General features: G+C 39.4%; 2 protein-coding genes across 2 annotated transcripts; both read left to right on the forward strand.

The window, feature by feature from the left end:
- Positions 1-54: 54 nt before the first annotated feature.
- Positions 55-8,942, forward strand: LOC103353979 (putative RNA-binding protein Luc7-like 1). The gene is made up of 10 exons (XM_008277198.1): positions 55-1,317; positions 1,833-1,927; positions 4,139-4,237; positions 4,990-5,100; positions 5,296-5,439; positions 5,787-5,963; positions 6,440-6,600; positions 6,696-6,725; positions 7,154-7,309; positions 7,887-8,942. Exons 1-10 carry the CDS (start codon positions 1,257-1,259, stop codon positions 8,122-8,124), a joined length of 1,272 nt encoding a protein of 423 aa, XP_008275420.1. The 5' UTR covers positions 55-1,256; the 3' UTR covers positions 8,125-8,942.
- A 775-nt stretch (positions 8,943-9,717) lies between these two features.
- pane1 (proliferation associated nuclear element) lies at positions 9,718-14,342 on the forward strand. The gene is made up of 6 exons (XM_008277187.1): positions 9,718-10,051; positions 11,662-11,738; positions 12,315-12,413; positions 12,804-12,883; positions 13,096-13,187; positions 14,037-14,342. Exons 1-6 carry the CDS (start codon positions 9,995-9,997, stop codon positions 14,184-14,186), a joined length of 555 nt encoding a protein of 184 aa, XP_008275409.1. The 5' UTR covers positions 9,718-9,994; the 3' UTR covers positions 14,187-14,342.
- The last annotated feature ends 4,849 nt before the right edge of the window (positions 14,343-19,191 follow it).

The following is a 19,191-nucleotide window of genomic DNA, read 5'->3' on the forward strand; positions in this document are numbered from 1 at the left end:
AATATTCACCATATACTGTATACAATCTATAATATTAACATAAAAACGTAGTAAGACTTGATGTCTATTTATTTAGCATTCATTTTAAAAATCAGAATTACAGAATTTAAAAAAAAAGGTTCTTTTCTGTGAGTAAAACTATAAAAACAGTCCATTTAGATTTGTATATTTACCCAGAATGACCTGCAACTTCATTTAATTCCCCACTAACCTAAAAATGTAACATCAGATACACCAACTTGCACAGTTACTCACATTTTGATTCAATTTTATATATTGAACCAACCAAATAGAGTGCAAACTTTACAAGCATAGTCAGTATTTAACTCTTTTATAAAAATGTTTTGGTAAATTTGGCGTGATTTTGTGAATTTTAACACAAGTGAAACATTTCTGGGACATTTACTGTCATTTACTGTAAACCAAAAAAACATTACTTTAGGAACTGTCAGAGTTTAAAACATATATGATGTTATACTTTATGCCATATATAGTTTATCCACAAAATTCTAGTGTATCACCGCGTGACATGTATTTTTGTACAAAAAATATCATTTCAGATAAATGTTTTGTGTGGAAAGATCCAGAAGAAACATAAAATTTTGAAATTATTATTATTACTTTAAAGTAATAATAATAATTTCAAAACAATCGTTTGTCTTCTGTTCCGACTGTGGTATAACGTCACGAGAGCGGCGCGCGAGGCTGACTGCAGCACTTCCTCGAGGCGGAGAGGCCAGAACGCACTCCGCGGCGACGCGCACAGAGGGGAGCTGGGAAGACGGAAGAGAGGACGCAGAACAAACTTGATAACTTCTAGCTGACCGGCTGGAAATACAATTAGTTGCTATGTAACAGCAGAAGATGTTACATATTTCTACACAGATTTAGTTAGCTAACCAAACTCCCTCTTTACACCCAGTCACCGCTGTCTCAACTTGCCACACGACCCGACCAGCGGACCCAGCAGTTTTCAAACAGACGTTGCACTTGCTCAGCCGACCCAGAGCCATCCACCGTTACAAAGTCACATTTATCTTCCGCTAAAGTGCTGTATTAACCAGTACATTGAGCTAACGTTACACAACATTAGCTGGCTGGCTCGGGGGGACTGGGGCTTTTTCTCCTTGTGGGAAAAGTTGTCCACGGTGGTGTTGGAGAAGCCAACGAGGCCTGCAGTTGACGAGGCTGCATGTGTGGAGACCGCCGCTGGCGAGGAGTGAGTCACACGGCGTTAGCTCAACAACCAGACAAACATGTCGGCCCAGGCGCAGATGCGAGCGATGCTGGACCAGCTCATGGGGACGGGGAGAGACGGTGAGCGGCACCCTGCGTGGTTTTCACTGCTGACTGATGAAATTTGTGATTGTTGCTAGCGTTAGCCGGCAAGCTAACGAGTCTGGCAGGCAGTGACAGTGCGGCATGCTTCGAGAGTCAAGCTAACTAACATGAGGACAGCTAGCCGGCTAGCTACCTGTTGTATACGAGTTTACCTGGCAAGTTTTGTTGTTACATCATCTGCAAAGCAAAACAAAACATCACGTTAGCATTTTACTTCGTCATGACCAGTGAGCTCTTCCTCGTAGCTCCGTTTCTTACCACTAGATGTTATCGTTTGTTTGGACTTTTTCCGAGCAGCTAACTTTCCTGTTCATTGATAAATACACGTAGGAACAGATGTAAGACTGACTCTTTCCAAGTGGGACGTCGCACCAAATTAATTCATGTATATGTGGTGCTAAGTTTTTGTCTGGTTCACATACGAGCTGGCTCATAAGATTGTATTACTCATATCTGTCTTCTGTTCTTCTCTCTCTCTCTTTTTTTTAAAGGAGACACCATGCGGCAAAGAATCAAATTCACAGATGAGCGAGTCTGCAAAAGTCACCTTTTGGATTCATGTCCTCATGACATACTCTCAGGCACTGTGAGTACTGTGTTTACACACCTACACACAGAGGACATTGTCATATCTACTCATAGACCTGACCTATATACACTATCATACATAGTGCACACAGAAAAAAATAACAAGAGTTGTTTTTATTGGTTTATGCTCTGCTCCACGTCTCTGGATTTGAAATGAAAGAAGAGTCATGAAGTTAAGTTTTGTGAGATTTGTCTTTGCCATTTTTATCTGAAGTTTTCTCATTTTAGGTCCAATATGGCAAGACAGCAAACATTCAGTGAATAAATATCTAGACATAACTACCACTGAGTTTTTATTTTGTAGTGTTTCATTGGCATATGATCAGACTGAAGGCAGAAAGGCCCTGAAATGAGTAAGCCTCACAGAACAGATCTTTTGGAACATTATTAATGACAGGCAGATTCATAGACTTCAGCCATTCGCTGACCATAATGGATAAAATATTATGACTTGTTTGAAGTTTGTTGACTTCTGAAGTTATTTTCTGTCCCCTAAACTTGACTGGACTGTTTAAAAAGGCTTCAGTCTAACAGTGTTCATCTGATGTGGGTTTAAAAACTTGCAAAATTTAGAGTTGGAGTTTTAACCTCATTGCAAAGTATCATCTTAAATCCCATGTGCTTGAAGACAGAGCCAATACAAAAACAAATGTTACTCCTCAGCACTGTATATAGTGTGTATGTGTATATATATATATATATATGTCAGATGCTAAAAAGAAGTACAGTCAGCAAAAGACCTGGGGCCTCATTTATTATCAGTGTGTACGCACAGATATGTGCGTAGAGCATGCGTACCAACATTCCTACGCAAAGTATGGAATTTATCAACTTGTACTTATACTTAGGAATGTGCGTAAATATACGCACACCTCTGACCATGCATACGCACATAATCGAGCGGCAGAATAGTGAAATTACAAATAGCAAGTATTCAGGGATTTTGACCACCGGTACAATCCAGTGTGAGGTTGGAGACATATACGGCATTTCCCAGCCACCACTGAGCAAGATCAAGCCGGCAGTGTTGGATGCCATAATTCCTCTGGTCCCAGCCTACAGTTCCCTTCCAGCCATCACCAACGAACCCAAATCAAATGGGGACTTAACACCGTCGCTGGATTCCCAAACATAAGTGGAGCCATAGACTCCACCCACATCGCAATCAAAGCAGCATCACTAAACAAACTTAATTTTGTAAATAGAAAAGGGTTTCATTCAATCAACGTACAGATAATTTGCGATGCGCATTTGTGGCTATGCAACGTTGTTGCCCGGTAGCTTGGAGGAACGCACGACTCATTCATTGAGCAGAACAGCTCTGTGAGTCTCCAAGCAGGAGCTGCTGAAGATGGGTGGCTTATTGGTGAGTGTCACAGAGTGTGATAATGTTTTTTGCTGGACTTTGTTTGGTTACTAAAGCATGTCATCTGTAGTGATCAGGGTTATCCACTGGGTGAACGTTCGGTATTAATTCGTCCTCCTCCAGTTGCAGCCATTTCTCTTTTATGGGCTGTGATGCTTTTTATTTTTTGGCACTGAGCTTAACGTCAAACCACTTTTTAAAAATTTTGCCAGCGATCTGTCCTCTGACCCAACAGAAATAACTGCGGTGGTTATCATGTCCCATGCAGCATTTTCCCTTTCGCTGCTTATTCCAACATTTCACGCACCAGACTATATTTTCTGGTTTGCTTCAACTTCGCTGACAAGTACCTCGATCTCAGTTTCAGAAAAGTTCCTCTTTTTCGCCCTTTTTGCCACTATGATGACGACAGGTGAGGAAAAAATAAATCTTCACTTGTTTTATAAAGAGGCGTGTTTTTGCCCTATATGGTGATTTGGAGGTGTTCCTGAAGGCAACGTGCACGAGCACAGAAGTTAAGAACAAGTGAGATTTATCTACACTGATGTGCTTACGACCCTAGTATGCACGTTTGATAAATACAGATTTTTTTGTACTTAGGCACACTCTAAATTTCATTTGTAAGACAGAATTTAGAACCTTTTCTACGCACTGATGATAAATGAGGCCCCTGGTCTTGCTTTGCAGTAACTCAGAGGTTGTCACATTTATATGCCTAACTCTACACTCTTAGCATGATATATATTTTGTTTTTTTTATTTAATTTAAAAAATTCAGGACAAATATCAAGAGTAAAATGAAGCAGCCTCTCACAATACATTGATGTCATTCTGTTTTCTGCAGAGGATGGACCTGGGAGAGTGTATCAAAGTTCATGACTTGGCCCTGAGAGCAGATTATGAGATTGCCTCAAAAGAGCAGGAATACTTCTTTGAACTTGATGTAAGTAAACACATGGACACATTGCTATGTATAGCCCTCAAGTTAGAATTCATTGTTAGCTAAATCATGATCGTGACTATCGTAGAGAAAATGACCGTCACTTAAAGCTTCTGTTGTGAAATCCTGTCTTGTGGTATTTTAAGTGTGCAGTGTTTTAAAATTCAGCTAATTGTCAATACTTGTGGCAACACAAAAGTAACACCTTGTATTTTTACTAGTTTTGTTTCATTCAGTTCTTTCTTTGAGTTTTAATCTCTGGTAATTCCCCTATTGTATATCCTGATTTGCATTGCACCAGCTCATCTTGTCTGCTAATATTTTGGATAAAGTAAATTATTAGAGGCTGTTATTACACAATGCCCTAAATTTAAGTTTTTGCTTTCCTGTAGCTACACAGTTCTTTACACAATTTATAGGTTGCCTGACAAACAAGGCTGCTTTATTATCAAAATTAGAAGAGTCTGGTTGTTGGTGAATGAATCAAATCAGGTAAACCTGTCTATGAGACGACAAGTCCGTCTCAAACCATATCAGTTTGGTCGAAGGGGCACTGCTGAGTTATGAGGCTTAGTTTTCCGGAGTGACTCGGATGAAGGCATAATGAGGAGCAGGCTGTTATGGGCATAGCTGACAAATTTACACACTTTATAGCAGGCGCAGACTAAGCAGTGGTGTCTTCAGGCAATATATTACACATTTTTAATACTCCTGCAAAGTAATACAAGGCGGTTATCTCTCGGGTTTTCTTACAGGCTGCTGAACACCTTCAGTCTTTCATCGCTGACTGTGACCGCAGAACTGAGCTGGCCAAGAAGAGACTAGCAGAGACACAGGATGAGATCAGCGCTGAAGTGGCTGCAAAGGTGACAAACTCACCATAGACATTGTTAGTCAGATTAATTATCAAGTTTCTATAAATGTTGTGCTCTATATTACAGACCTTGATTAATCTCCTTTGAAAACTGCAAGTTCATAGCACATAGTTGTCAAGAGTCTATGCAATGTAACATCTTTTACAGCTTACATTATTTTGTCTCTGTTTTTTCCTTCATGAAAAGGCTGAACGTGTCCACGAGCTGAATGAGGAGATCGGGAAGCTGCTGGCCCGGGCAGAGCAGCTGGGGGGCGAGGGGAACGTAGATGAGGCTCAGCAGCTGCTGGAAAAGGTGGAGAAAACCCGGGCATTAAAGAAAGAAGCAGAGGTAAGAAATGTATTACTGACTTTGTTGTGATAGGTTTACTGTGTTGGAATCTCATTTTTACTCTTAAGTCACCAGCCAGACCAGAGACATGGTTTCACTCAGTGAAGGTTTAATAACGTGATAAACATCCATATTCCAGTCTCACAAAGAAGAAATCATGCAGCAAACACATTTTATAAACTCAATATCTGTAACTTTTTCAGTTAACATGGACTGCATTAAATTGAGCTAAAATATATCACAGCAACAACCTGTCCTCTGTCTATAGGCTCTGCTCAAGCTTGTATGAAATACAATGGTGTGTAATATACTCTGGCTCCTTAGGGCTAAAATTTTTGTTCTTGCAGGATGTGTACAGGAACTCGATGCCAGCATCCAGCTTTCAACAACAAAAACTACGGGTCTGTGAGGTGTGCTCAGCCTACTTGGGCCTCCATGACAATGATCGACGTCTGGCTGACCACTTTGGAGGCAAACTGCACCTCGGTTTTATTGAAATCCGAGAGAAACTTGAAAAGTTGAGGGTAAGGGTGCCCTAGAACTGTGTGTGTGTGTGTGTGTGTGTGTGTGTGTGTGTGTGTGTGTGTGTGTGTGTGTGTGTGTGTGTGTGTGTGTGTGTGCACCATATATATAGGATAATAGTTGTAGTAAAGTATATAGTTGAATGATTATTGGTCAGTGTATCTATTAAATTCAAGAGAAATTGCAGTCATAGATGGAGTATGCTCAGCTGTATTTTACTTAATGATGACTAATGACGAATACCTTTTTTTCCAAAACAATGTTCCAAATAGTTTCACAGTGGAAAAAAAAGCATAAACGGAAAAAAATCCCAAACCAATAATTTACCCACTTACAATAAATACCCTTAGTTTAGAGAGAGAAAAAAAGCCTGAAGGTATAAGTGAGTTAGAAGAAGACATAAAAGAGGATACTGAGTTTGCCTTCCTTAGATTTTCTGGCTTGTTTATTTCATTTGTTTGTTTGTTTTTTAATCCAGAAAGCTGTTATAGAGAAACAAGAAAGAATGCGAATGAAAAGACGAGAAGAACGCGAAAGAGAAGATGAAAGAGAGCGACAGTGGGAGATGGAGCGAGAGCGAGAAAGAGAGCGGGAACGAGAGCGAGAATGGGAGAGAGAACGAGAAAGGGAGCGCAGGAGGTAAGAAATAGTCAACTTCCACTGTTAAAGTCTACAATGAAAAGGTTTCGAGTCACCTGGAAACTGAAACTGTCTTTTGTGTGTTCCTGTCTCAGGTCAAGATCTAGAAGCGGAGACCGTTACAGGTATGTGTGCTGTGCCCAGTATCACCTGATAAGTTTGTTTTGTCCAAAATGTGTGACACATGATTTTACACAATATAAAAACTGATGTTGCTAAACACAGACCAAAAAACAAAACAAAACTGTGTCTATCTAAAATGTTAATAGGATGCAAGTTATTAAACTTTTGTTATATCATCACCACTTACAACACAAAGAACTATTACATTTTTTAAACTAAAACTTTTACCTTCAGAGAAAAAGAGCAGAAAAGCAATGTTACACAGCAAATGCCATTTCTTTAGTGACTGTGGTGATTGTGTCGGCCATTATTTAATAAGAGACTAGATGTATCAGAATGACCACCTCAGCGTCAGCATGAGAGAATCTGTGAATCTGTAGCATTACATGAACACTAAAATGTGCTTTTCTCCAATAAATCATTTATCTAGGGATGGAGGCAGTTCTTCCTCCCATCGATCAAGGCGTCACCATTCCTCCCGTTCCAGAGAAGAAGGTGGCGATCGGGATCGGGAGAGAGAGAGGAAACACCGACATAAGGACAGACATCGCTCACGCTCCCACTCTCACAGACGCAAAAGGAAGAGGTGTGAATCTTAATCATCACTGTAACTTGTATGAAGCTTCATTCGGACAGGATTACTGGTCTGACAGTAAACTCAGTCTCAACTACATATGAATCACATTATGCAGTCAGTGACTATACATCAGCTGTTTGCTGCTACACTGTATATATCGTTTTTTATGTCATTCAGTATCATTCACTTCTGTACATTGAGCATCTGAGCTTTAAACAGAATTCTGGACAAAAAAGAAACTTGAAATCCAAAATATTGTTATTTTTCACAATTTTCTGCCATTTATGACAGCAAAATATAGAATAATCTGAATAACAGAATCATTTGTTGTAAAAATTTTACAGCTCAGAATTGATCTGTGCACTCATTTTGACATTTCTGCTCTGAGTTTAACACAGTAGCCACTGATTACCATTCAGATTTTACATTTATATAGCTTTGAATGTTATACTTAGTAAAATAGGGAATGTATGGAGTCTTGATGCTATGAACATGAACATTTGTTTTCTCTCCACTGCTCTGACTTACTCCCAAACACACTTTCTACATGATGCAGTTTTTTTTGTTTGTTTGTTTTTTTTCTCAGATCCTCCAGAGACAGATCATCTCACACCCGCGAAAGAGAGCCCTCACCGTCCCAGGAGAGGTGGAAGGAGGGTGCAGCGGAGGGCTGGCGCAATGACAGAGCGGAGTATGCAAACTGGGTGGACAGGGAGAGGTCTCCCTCCCCGGACATGGCCAAGGCCAGGGAACGAGAAAGATCCCTGTCGTACGAGCGGGACCGACGCTCCAGCTCTGAGGAGCGAGAGTCTGGGGAGATATGAATGCCTCCAGGGTCGTTGATTTGGATAGTATTGTCTAGTAAAAAGGAGCATGGAGAGATGAGTGTGCTGATGAGAATGATGGGTGTGTTGAGTCTGTATGTGTGTTCGTGTTGAAAGTGGGATGTGTACATTAGCCAGGGTGGACAATGAGGATGAGGGAACTACTTCAGAAGTGGCAGTCAAAGAAACAAACCGACTTTTATAAGACTGCGTGAGGCTAGTCTGACCTGGAAGCAGTATGGTCATTGTTTTTTTATGCCATCTTGTCGATCTTATGTACAGTTGTTTTCACAGTGATGAGGAGAGAGTAAGTGAAAAGACAGCAGCCCTACTTTACATCTGTATTTACTTTACTCACATAAAGTGCTGTTATTTTTTATCATTAGTTATAACTTTAATGTTAATACCGGTTCCCCTGTTTCATTAGTTTCAGTAGCTGTGGGTTTATTTACATGGGTTGGTCTCATTAATGGCCTCGCAGTAATGCTTAAAATGAGCTGTGAATGACTGAAGGCACTTCTATTGTTTGTGTTTTATTTGCTGCCTTCAAGCCATAACAATCTCATTTGGAAATCTGATACATATTTGTTCAGATGCAGTGATCAGCTTGTACTTTAAAAATAAAATCACTCATCCCCATAAAAAAAGTCATCCAAATATTTTTGCTCAGATCCTGACACGTGAAGGCATAAAGGTGATGTGCATATATACAAAGTGATACTTTGCTGTAATTAAAAAATGGAGGAATTTGGGGGGAGGACCTATTTTGCTGTGCCACCATTAAGTGAATAAAATTTTCTGCTTCCATTCAAATGTGATACACTGCACAGATTTTTCTCTAACTTCTGTCTTCTTGTTTGTTTTGTAATTTTTTTTTTTGACACCACTGCAATGTTGCAAGTTTTGTGGTTAGAGAGCTTGCATTGTAGGCAGTGGGCCCATCCTTTCACCTGTATTGGTGTACTGTTGAACATAGATGTACACTCAGTTGCTGTTTATTAGTTATACCTGTATAATCTTAATGAATGAAAATCCAATGAATGGAAAAGAGTAAAGTATACTTTTGCGATGCCTTAATGTTCAGGTTTTTGACGCTGTCAAAAAGTTATTGATTAAATTGTTTGTTGTAGTATTGAGGTACAGAAAAATGAACGTAATCACAGTATAAAGTATTCTACTCCTTTAGTTATTACCTCAATAATAAACATGTTCATTTACATTTTTCTGACAATTTCTCCCAAAACTGAAGATTGAGCTTTGTAAAGGTGGATGTTGTGGCAGTGCTGTTGTATTGGATCACATGCAAGTGTGCCTACACAATTTTAAAGAAACTACCCCAAAAATGCTGTTTTGCATAGAGAGACATTGTGCAGAAAAAAATGTAAATGATCATGTTTTGTGGCTTTAAAATAGCTAAAATATAGTTTGCATTTGTTACTGGAGAAAGTACAGTTTACTTCCTTTAGTTATATATAAACAATGTTGTACAGATTAGATAGGAAAATTGATTTCTTCCTAGGATCATAGTGTCACTGCGAAAGAGCCAGAACTCTTGCCTGCTCACTTGACACCTTTTATCTGATATTTCTCTGTCTCTGTATTACTAATGTTCTCAATAAGTACAGTCTGTGCTTGGATCCGATTATGACGGATGGGCTGTAACACTCTCAGCAGCATGCAGGGGGCGCGAGACACCCGCCAATGAAGCATCGACTGTATACGAGCGATGCAATGAAGTGGCGACGTCATGACGTCAGACGCAAATTCGGAAAAGAAGCGCGGGTGAATGAGACGACCGGAAAGTCTCCTCACCGGGTTTGTTTACTAAATTTACGAAGCTAAGACCGGTTTTTAGCGTTTAAATGTGAAAATGTCGCTGCTAAAACCGTTTAGTAAACTTCCTGGTCTGAACTCAGCGAATATCCTGGTGAGTTTGTTTCGTAGTTTCAACTTACAGTTACGTGTTGACGTTGCTGGCAGTCGGTTTTGTGTTTGTCCAGCTGCTTTCTGGATGAGTTAACAGCAGAATAAATGTGAATAAAGTTACTAAACTGGCCCAGACATCAGCTTCGCCTACCACCATCTTATTTTAGTGTCAAAATAAGGTTAATCCGTCTGTGAAAATGAGTTAAAATTAGCAGCCGTAGCCACATTTAGCTTTCCTGCTGTTGCCTGTTCTGGATAAAAAAAAAAAAACAACTACTAGACAGAATGGCCTAACTCTATCCAAACCCATTTATTATGCTTATAGTCTATTCCACTTGACAGAAAGGTATAGAATACACAAAATGTCTCCCAGTTTCCCGAAGCCCTTCAGAAGGTTTGGAACAACGTTTCACAAGGAACCTCAACAGCCTCATTAACTCTATGTGTTGCAGATGTGTGCTCTGTCATTGTGACTTTTAGTCTATGATCCCACTCTCAATCTGCTTATTATGATTTCCAATATAAAGCATACTCGGCTGTTCCATAATATCAATTCAGTTGTAGAAAGGCTATGTGTTACACAGAATACTTATTCCCCAGTGTTAAAAAGAATGGATAGAATGCAATAAAATATTATATAATGCATGTGTATTTTATAAGATTGATAAGTAAAATAAAAAATATGAAGAAACGTACTTGTGCTGTATATGCAGAAGTTGTTTATAGTCTTACTTTTCTGAAAAAGTTTGAACTGCTGGACACTTCAGCCTCTCCAGTCACACAAAGACATTGATTTATTTTATGTGTCAGACGATGAAAAGGTTGGCAACCACTGCTCCAATCTTATGGTTTTGTTTAAAGGAATCATACAAACAAGGTTCTCCACACTTTGTCAGGCAAAATGCAGCTAAGACAGGTGTCGAGGACACCAAATTTCACGAGTACAAAAAAGGGTGCTGGAGCACACTGCTTCATTCACAGCTTTATTGTGCAAGCAGACTTACATTTTAACACTGCTGTGTCTTCATCAGTGTTATCAGATGCTCTGTTTAAGACACAGTGGCATTGAACTATCAGTCTGTTGTGACAATAAAAGGCTGTGAATTAAGCAGTGTGCTCCAGCCCCCCTTTTGTAGTCAGAACAGAAGAATACCGTCTCGTGTTTAAAACTTGCAGCCACACGGAAAGGTGTTTAGGTCATGTTTATATATGTGGATATTAGTGAATGTTACCACTGGGCACAGAATAGTATTCTACATCTATAAGTGTATTGTTAATATTTTGATAATCTGTGGATTACAAGACCATAATTTAACAAATATGTAAAGACTTTAATTGCATTGTATTTGATGATTGTATCAGTACTTATAAACCACATGATAGCAACTGTGCTTTTAGAAAGAAAGTCAGCTGCATACAATGTCAACACTAAAGTAAATCGCCTGCGCCTCTGAACTGTATGTAAACACATGACTGAGCCTTTTTTTTTTTTAAAGGCATCTCTGAACCAATTTAGGACATTCTTTTATTTGTTCCTTTTTCTGGCAGTGTGTGATATTGCAAAGTGTGATCATCAGGTTTTGTGCTGACTTGGACTGTTTTTTCCTGCAGCTGGTGGAGAACGAGGAGCAGTTTCAGCAGAGTTTAGCTGACGTTCTGGTGGAGGAGACCAGTGTCGCTGTGAATGTGTGAGTAGGACTCATTCCATCCTGCAAACTGCTGAAGTCAGCTTACTGTTACAGAAAATGTTCATTAAACTGGAAAAAGCACCTGTTCAGTCAGCTGGACAAGACTTGTTTTATGTTATTACATTTATGTGTCACTGCTGCAACTTTTACAATTTTTTGATCATTAAATGCTGGTTTATTTATTATTTTTTGTTGTTTATATCTGAGATATCATTAAAAGAAAGGATATGTACTTGTTAAAAATGTAGGGTTCGACTCCAGACTGTTTGGCTGCATTCATTGTAAATCATAAATATCACTATTCACTATTTTATTACTAATTATTATCATTATAACTTGGTACTTAATAATCCTGCTTTTTAACACATACAGTATATTGTCTTATACTGTCACCGTATAGTATTCTTTAACTGTCATACGACCACTTTGAATTGTGTGATGTATAAATACTTTGAATGTGAGACTCTCATTTAATCTATCATTCATCCCCATTGATGTTAGCATCAGTGTCTCTGTTTACTACGTGTCAGTGCCTGTAATAAACCTGACAACACACACCTTCACTGTACTCGACAGGAGACTAGCTAAGAGTCTTCCTCTGCCCATGGAGAACGATGAGAGCCGTCCGAGGATAGATCTGGTGGTGTTCATCATCAACCTGACCTCAGAACTCAGGTAACTTTCTATCCTTACACAGCCATATTTTTTTTCTCCTACCCACTTGAACACACTACCCTGTTGTATTTTGCCTGCATACAACCTAATGAATTGTGTGTTGTCCTTACACAGGTGATGCAAAAATTATTGTTGTCCTCTTAACCACACAAATTAGTGTAAACTGCAATTATTAGAAAAATCAAGAACAAGACATCGACTGCATGTTAACCAGAGCTATCCAGTTCTTGGATCATAATATATTTTCTTCGCTTTTTATCTCAAAGCATTTTTTTCAAACTCATCCACAGATTTTTTACTCTGGTATTAAGTATAAACCAGTTGCTAAGACAGAATGTGATGTAGTAGTTCATTCTCTGACGTACTGTATTATTTTTGTTGTTGTCATAGTTTCCAGTCAGCAGAAACTTCTCTGAAATATTTGGACCCTGGCTATTTCCTTGGAAAAGTCTGCTTCATGGTCACTAATGGTATGGCAGTGTGAATTACATTTTTGTTTTTATTTCTCAGCTGCAAAAAAGAGGAGCAAAAGAGATTAAGTAGAACAAAACTTTGGAATCATTTTTCATAATATCCACTATTTTACAGTGCATCATCATCCTCTTCCTCCCTTGTATTAGTCTCAGTTCAGCCTTTTCTGTCTCTCTGACTGGCTGACCTTTTATGCTTCTGTCTCTTGTAGCTCGTAATGCTTCAGTCCCCACAGAGCATCTGGACGCTGTCAGAAAGCTGGCTGCATCACTCCACTGCCCCCTTCTGTTTGCAGAGGATCAGGTTTGTGCCAATTTAGCCACGGACATTGAGGATGGTTTACACCTAATATCTTTGTGTAATTCCGCTTCAATCCAAGCTATTTATTTTTGTTGCTGATGGCCAGAATGAGAACAGGGTGTCTGGAGATTTAAAAAATCTTTTCCTCAGAAAAAATAAAGGAAGAAAAAGCCTTAGAGGGTGTTAAAATGTGAAAAATTACTTCCCCCAAGTCTTAGATATGTGCTTTTGTTTGCCTTAGGTAATAATATGAGGTTTTGTGTTTTGTGTCAGACTGCAGGGAGACGTTTTAAATTTAAACTAAAAGTAGGATATTTAGACACTGTCTTGTGAAAACAGCAGGTTGTTGAGTCATGTTTTTAGTCTCCACAGTCATTACTGCGAGCTATAGTAGCTAGGAAGCTAATTGTCTCAAAAGCAATCAACTCAAACGATTTAATCTTTTTCATTTGTGCATATATTCTTTTTTCTGCCTGTTATGCAGGTTTAGATTGTGTTAAGTTGTTTAATTATATCATGAGAAATTATTGCTATTTACTGCTGGAAAGTACTGACAAATATTGGACAGTATTAGATAATCAGCTCTAATGGTTTCCCATTATACTTCTGTACTGCTCTTCATGCAAGTGTTCAATTAGTCTTATCTAGTGTAAAAAATATGAAGTCTTGCATTGAACTCGATGAACCCTGCAGAAAGCCAAAGGAAGCTGCTTGTGCATATGTATTATGTAGATCATTGTTTGTGTAGCCAAATATCTCTGGGCTGTTGTTGACAGTAAAACACCAAATGTCACTTGAGTGTGTCTTTCTGTTTCTTTAAACGCCTCACTGTGTAACGCTTCTCCCCTGCAGACACCAGATGGTGTGACCAGCGCTACAGAGAGGCTGCTGACCGTCCTGAAGGTGGCGGCCAGTCTTGTTCCCACCACTACTGCTCTCTACCTGTCGAACCTGACCAGATGCACTCTGCCCCCAGACATTGACCAGCCAAGCTTTGATTAGGTGACGGATTTCTCTGAAGGGACGTCTTCCCTGACTTTTTTGTTTATATTTATTTGTAGAAGTAGTCTGTTGTATTTGCTCCTGCTGTGCTTTTTCCCTATATACATATTGGAAAGTGTATATAATTATAATAAACTATAGTGTCTTTTCTATGCATATACTGCGTGGACTGTGTTTTCATGGTTCACAGATATTTGAACTGTCTCAGATGCGTTTACTGGTAAAACTTGGCATCAACACAAGGAAATGAATGACACCTTTGGTCAGGGGTTATACTCCTCACATTTTCTGCCAAATAATAAAAAAAAAAATCTGAAAACAACAGTGATATTACTAATAATAGAATAATTAATTCAGTCATATGGCCCAGTCCTACTCATCTCTAATACCAGTGAGAGCCAAGCTAGTGAAACTAAAGGTTTGTAATACAAAAGTGTAGAAAACCATCACTTGTTTTTAGAAGACTATCTTTTAAAAGCAAAATTTAGCCTATTTGTCACTAAATGGACTTTAAATGGAGCTTTTGACCTCAGTGACACCCAAGGCAGAGGTATGTCCCCCAAAGTGTGACCAGAGACACAGTGCCTGGTGTCATGTCTGCATTTGTGCACAACAACAAACTATTAATAGTGAGTCTATCATTATAGCAATTATCTATCACACAGTTTAACCAAATACTCTTTTGGCATGAAGTCAGGAGCTGGAAGGACAACAGGGAGTCAGTGGGACTGAGAATGTCAGAGATAACACTGATATCTTTGACCCTAATGGCTCTGTCACGCAGTCACGTCCTCATGAACAGAAACATTTGACCAGACCAAGACACATTATTACATCTTTGCACTTATTGAGGCAAATGCTGTGGCCAGAGTGGGCAGTAGGCCATGAGATTGGGCCAAGGAGTTTCCTGCACTTTTTGTTTTATCGTTCTTCAAATATTTTTTTTTTTGGTATACTGGAACTGAAGCACATAAATAATACTCCTGCACCAGCAGACTTGTCGCAAAACCTTCACAAAATCCATCTTGACATGTGACAGGCTTCGCTGAGACTTTATTGCAGCAGATATTTTGACTTGACACATAGGTGAATGTCCAAAATATAAATTAAATCTAATTATTACATTTTAAACTATGTGTCCATATAAGCTATGTGTGTGAGCCAGCATGAACAACACTAGAGTCCTGGGGCCTCATTTATCATCAGTGTGTACTCACAGATATGTTTGTAGAGCGTGCGTACGAACATTCCTACGCAAACTATGGAATTTATCAACTTGTACTTAGGAATGTGCGTAAATATATGCACAACTCTGACCATGCGTACGCACATAATCTAGAGGTAGAAGAGTGAAACTACAAAGAGAAAGCATTTGGGGATTTTGACCACCGGCACATTCCAGCGTGAGGTTGGAGACATATGCGGCGTTTCCCAGCTATCAATGAGCAGGATCAAGCTGGCAGTGTGCCATAACTCCACACCAAAAAACGCATCAAAGAGAAATGACTGCAACTGGAGGAGGACGAATCAATACTGAACTTTCATCCAGTTGATAACCCTGATCACCTACAGATGACATGCTTTAATAACCAAACAAAGTCCAGCAAAAAACATTATCACACTCTGTGACACTCACCAATAAGCCAGCCGTCTTCAGCAGCTCCTGCTTGGAGACCCACAGAATTGTTCTGCTCAATTAATGAGTCGTGCGTTCCTCCAGGCCACCAGACAACAATGTTGGATAGCGACAAATGTATATTGCAAATTATCTGTACGTTGATTGAATGAAACCCTTTTCTATTTACAAAATTAAGTTTATTTAGTGATGCTGCTTTGAATGCGATGTGGGTGCAGTCTAGGGCTCCACTTATGTTTGGGAATCCAGAGATGGTATTAAGTCCCCGTTTGATTTGGGCTCATTGGTAATTGCTGTAAGAGAACTGAATGTAGACTGGGGCCATTGGAGTTATGGCATCCAACACTGCTGGCATGATCTTGCTCAGTGGTGACTGGAAATGCCGTATATGTCTCCAACCTCACACTAGAATGTGCCGGTGGTCAAAATCCTCGAATGCTTTCTATTTGTAGTTTCACTATTCTGCCGCTAGATTATGTGCGTACGCATGGTCAGAGTTGTGCGTATATTTACGCACATTCCTGAGTGTAAGTACAAGTTGATAAATTCCATAGTTTGCGTAGGAATGTTCGTACACACTGATGATACATGAGGCCCCGGGAGTGAACTCACCTAAACGATATGCAGCTGTTATTAACATTAGTTGGACCTTGGCCTTTCCTGTCAAGTTAAAAGGTCAACCTGCGGCTAATGATAACAATAACTTAACTCTCTGTTCAGCTGCTGACAGTCATAATTCCTGCGTGACCATAACATTTGACAGTCATCTATTGGACTGCCCTTATAGCTACAATATAAGTCTGTTTTTACATATAATTCACTAAACACTCACAGTACTCCCACAGAAGTGATATTGCTTGTTTCAGCTGATCAGACGTCTGCTCTGGACCGTGTCGGTGTCTATGGTTTGCTTGAAGTCTCTCTGACTCAGTGGTGATTCATGTACCTTCCTGTGTAGCTCTGCCCACCTTCAGCTGGAGTTGCTGTCAGATCTGCCGAAATTAAAACATATTAATAAGAGTGCAGGAACTTTAAATTATTCCCTGCTGGGATACCATAAACATACCTATCTCTGCAGGTGGATATCTGCGCTGGTAATATAGCAACATATGCTAAACATCTACAGTGACATGATTTTCATATTGCATAGTGTGTAAAATAACAATATAATACGGTTTATTTTCTATGCAAATACTGTGCATAGTGAATCTGTGGGATTCTTTATTGGCAAAGCTTAGCATCAACACAAGGAAGTAGCAGACATCTGTAATGAATAAAACATGTGTGACCCTTTGTCTTGGTTGTGGTGACATTTTAAATCAAGAAAAGCATGTTAATGAACTCAATAGTCCTGAAGTTGTTTTTATATTTTATGTGTTAGATTAATTGGCCTAAATGTGACAAAGCATGAAAATAATAACTTTTAAAAATTGTTAAGAAGATGACATTAATTCTGCAAGCTGTGATGGAAAATTCAACATAATTAGTGATTTATTTATTTATTTAAATTGTTTTTTTTGAACAAATAATTTGGTGGAATTTCTTGCCACGTTTTTGACATTGGAGTGCAAAATGTCGGATATTGTCAGAATCTCTTGGAGGATCTTTGCTGCATGTTACAGTTCCTGTAAAGACACAGGATGATGATAATCTTCAGAACAATAGTGTCAATGATATTAATAGTAGAATAATTATTTCTTTCACATGAGCCGGCCCTGCTCTGGCAAACAGACAGAACAACCTGAGTAAGCTGTTCCGTTGAGTAGCAGTGAGCGTTTGACCTCTGTCATCAGCTGGTCAGACTGCAGCTCTGTGCTCGGTGTCACGTCTGCAGGCATGCACTAACACACACACACACACACACACACACACACACACACACACACACACACACACAAACACTAATAATAGGTTATCATGGCATCAGTTTAACCAAACACTGTTTTGGCATCAAGTCAGGAGCTGGAAGGACAACAGGGAGTCAATGGGGCTGAGAATGTCAGAGATAACACTGAAACTCAATTACGTCCTCAAGAACAGAAGCACTTGATTATAACAAAAGAAGTGATTCCTTCTTTCCCCTTGTTGAGACAAAAGCTGTGGCTGGAGTGTGCAGAAATGTGATTGAGGTGTTTTACTGTTTAGAAAGCATGCAAAGCCAAAAATCAGCGTTGAGTGCCACTGACTGATTTTTTTTGTTGTGATTTATGCACATCTTTATGCAGTGTGTACTTACGGAGCAATAAGCCCTTCACAACCACCTGAAAATATGGCACTGCTCCAACAGTCCTGGACAATTCTGCACCTTTCTGTTTAGCTTTTTCAAGAATAGCCACCGAACTTCCACTCACAATGTATTATAGTAAATTATCTGTGTATTTTATAGTGAACTAGTGAAGCTACATCTACTTTACTGCAACATTCTTTATTACAAATGATATCAACCAAAGATTATCCCCCCTGTTTTGTTTCAATAACCGCAGTGCTCGAGCTGCATGGACCGCACAAGTTTGTGTAAATCCTGATAAAACCACGTTATCTCAATATGATCTGAGAAAGCTCCAAAGAGCTTCCTGTGATGTCAGGAAATGGCTGGTTATCTCAGTCTTTATGTGTCCTCATTGACGCCAATAGGAATTGAGGTCAGGTGACGGTGCAGAAAATCCATGAGAGTCAGCACTCCTTAGTCCTAAAGCAGTTCTCAAAAGGTTTTAAGGTTTGTTTGGTCTTATTATCCTGCTGCAGAATGATTCTGCATCGTGCAGAAACAAACCAGAATGTGTTGCATGTGAATGGAGTGCTGCTTCTCCTTGGTGAGGGTGGAACTGATTAAATGCAAGCTCCATAGAAGCAAAAAAAACCCTCTAGAATTGAAAGCTTCCTCCGTGTTTTACTGTGGGTTTCATACATTGTGGCATCATTCTCTCTCCTGTTCATCTCCTTACATGAACCCTACTGCTACAAACTTGGATTAATCAGTAAATACAACTTTTTTACAGTCATCCACTGTGTAATGCTGCTTTTTGTCAGCCCACTCCAAGCGTCTGGACTTGTTTACCCTCCTGAGGAACAGTTTAGAGGCTCTGCTCGTCCACTGAGACCACTTCTAATCAGCCTTCTCTTCGACAGCACTTTTGCTGATTGGAGTCTTCCATTCTTTAATTAGTAAATTCTGCACCTGTGATGAAGTTGCTTTTTCTGTCTGTCAGCGAACAAAGCTTGATGTGTGCTCCTCTGATGGTGCAGCCATGTTTGCTCTCCCGAATTGTGTTGTGGATACGACTGATCCAGTTTCCAAAAAGTGTTTCACAGTGCCACAGATTGCCCCCTTAGAAACCTTCAGTCTGATCTTGGTTTGACCCTGAAAAG

Source organism: Stegastes partitus, unplaced genomic scaffold, assembly GCF_000690725.1.
Source record: "Stegastes partitus isolate 25-593 unplaced genomic scaffold, Stegastes_partitus-1.0.2 Scaffold3, whole genome shotgun sequence".
In the NCBI taxonomy this organism is placed as follows: Eukaryota; Metazoa; Chordata; class Actinopteri; family Pomacentridae; genus Stegastes; species Stegastes partitus.

What these genes read in the sequence shown, in the direction of transcription:
- LOC103353979 (XM_008277198.1), top strand. Translation starts at nt 1,257, where the DNA reads ATGTCGGCCCAGGCGCAGATGCGAGCGATGCTGGACCAGCTCATGGGG. An exon ending in CATTAAAGAAAGAAGCAGAG is followed by an intron (nt 5,440 to 5,786) that starts GTAAGAAATGTA and finishes TTGTTCTTGCAG; the next exon opens with GATGTGTACAGGAACTCGAT. An exon ending in CACAGACGCAAAAGGAAGAG is followed by an intron (nt 7,310 to 7,886) that starts GTGTGAATCTTA and finishes TTTTTTTCTCAG; the next exon opens with ATCCTCCAGAGACAGATCAT.
- pane1 (XM_008277187.1), top strand. Translation starts at nt 9,995, where the DNA reads ATGTCGCTGCTAAAACCGTTTAGTAAACTTCCTGGTCTGAACTCAGCG. An exon ending in TGAACTCAGCGAATATCCTG is followed by an intron (nt 10,052 to 11,661) that starts GTGAGTTTGTTT and finishes TTTTTCCTGCAG; the next exon opens with CTGGTGGAGAACGAGGAGCA. An exon ending in ACCAGTGTCGCTGTGAATGT is followed by an intron (nt 11,739 to 12,314) that starts GTGAGTAGGACT and finishes TGTACTCGACAG; the next exon opens with GAGACTAGCTAAGAGTCTTC.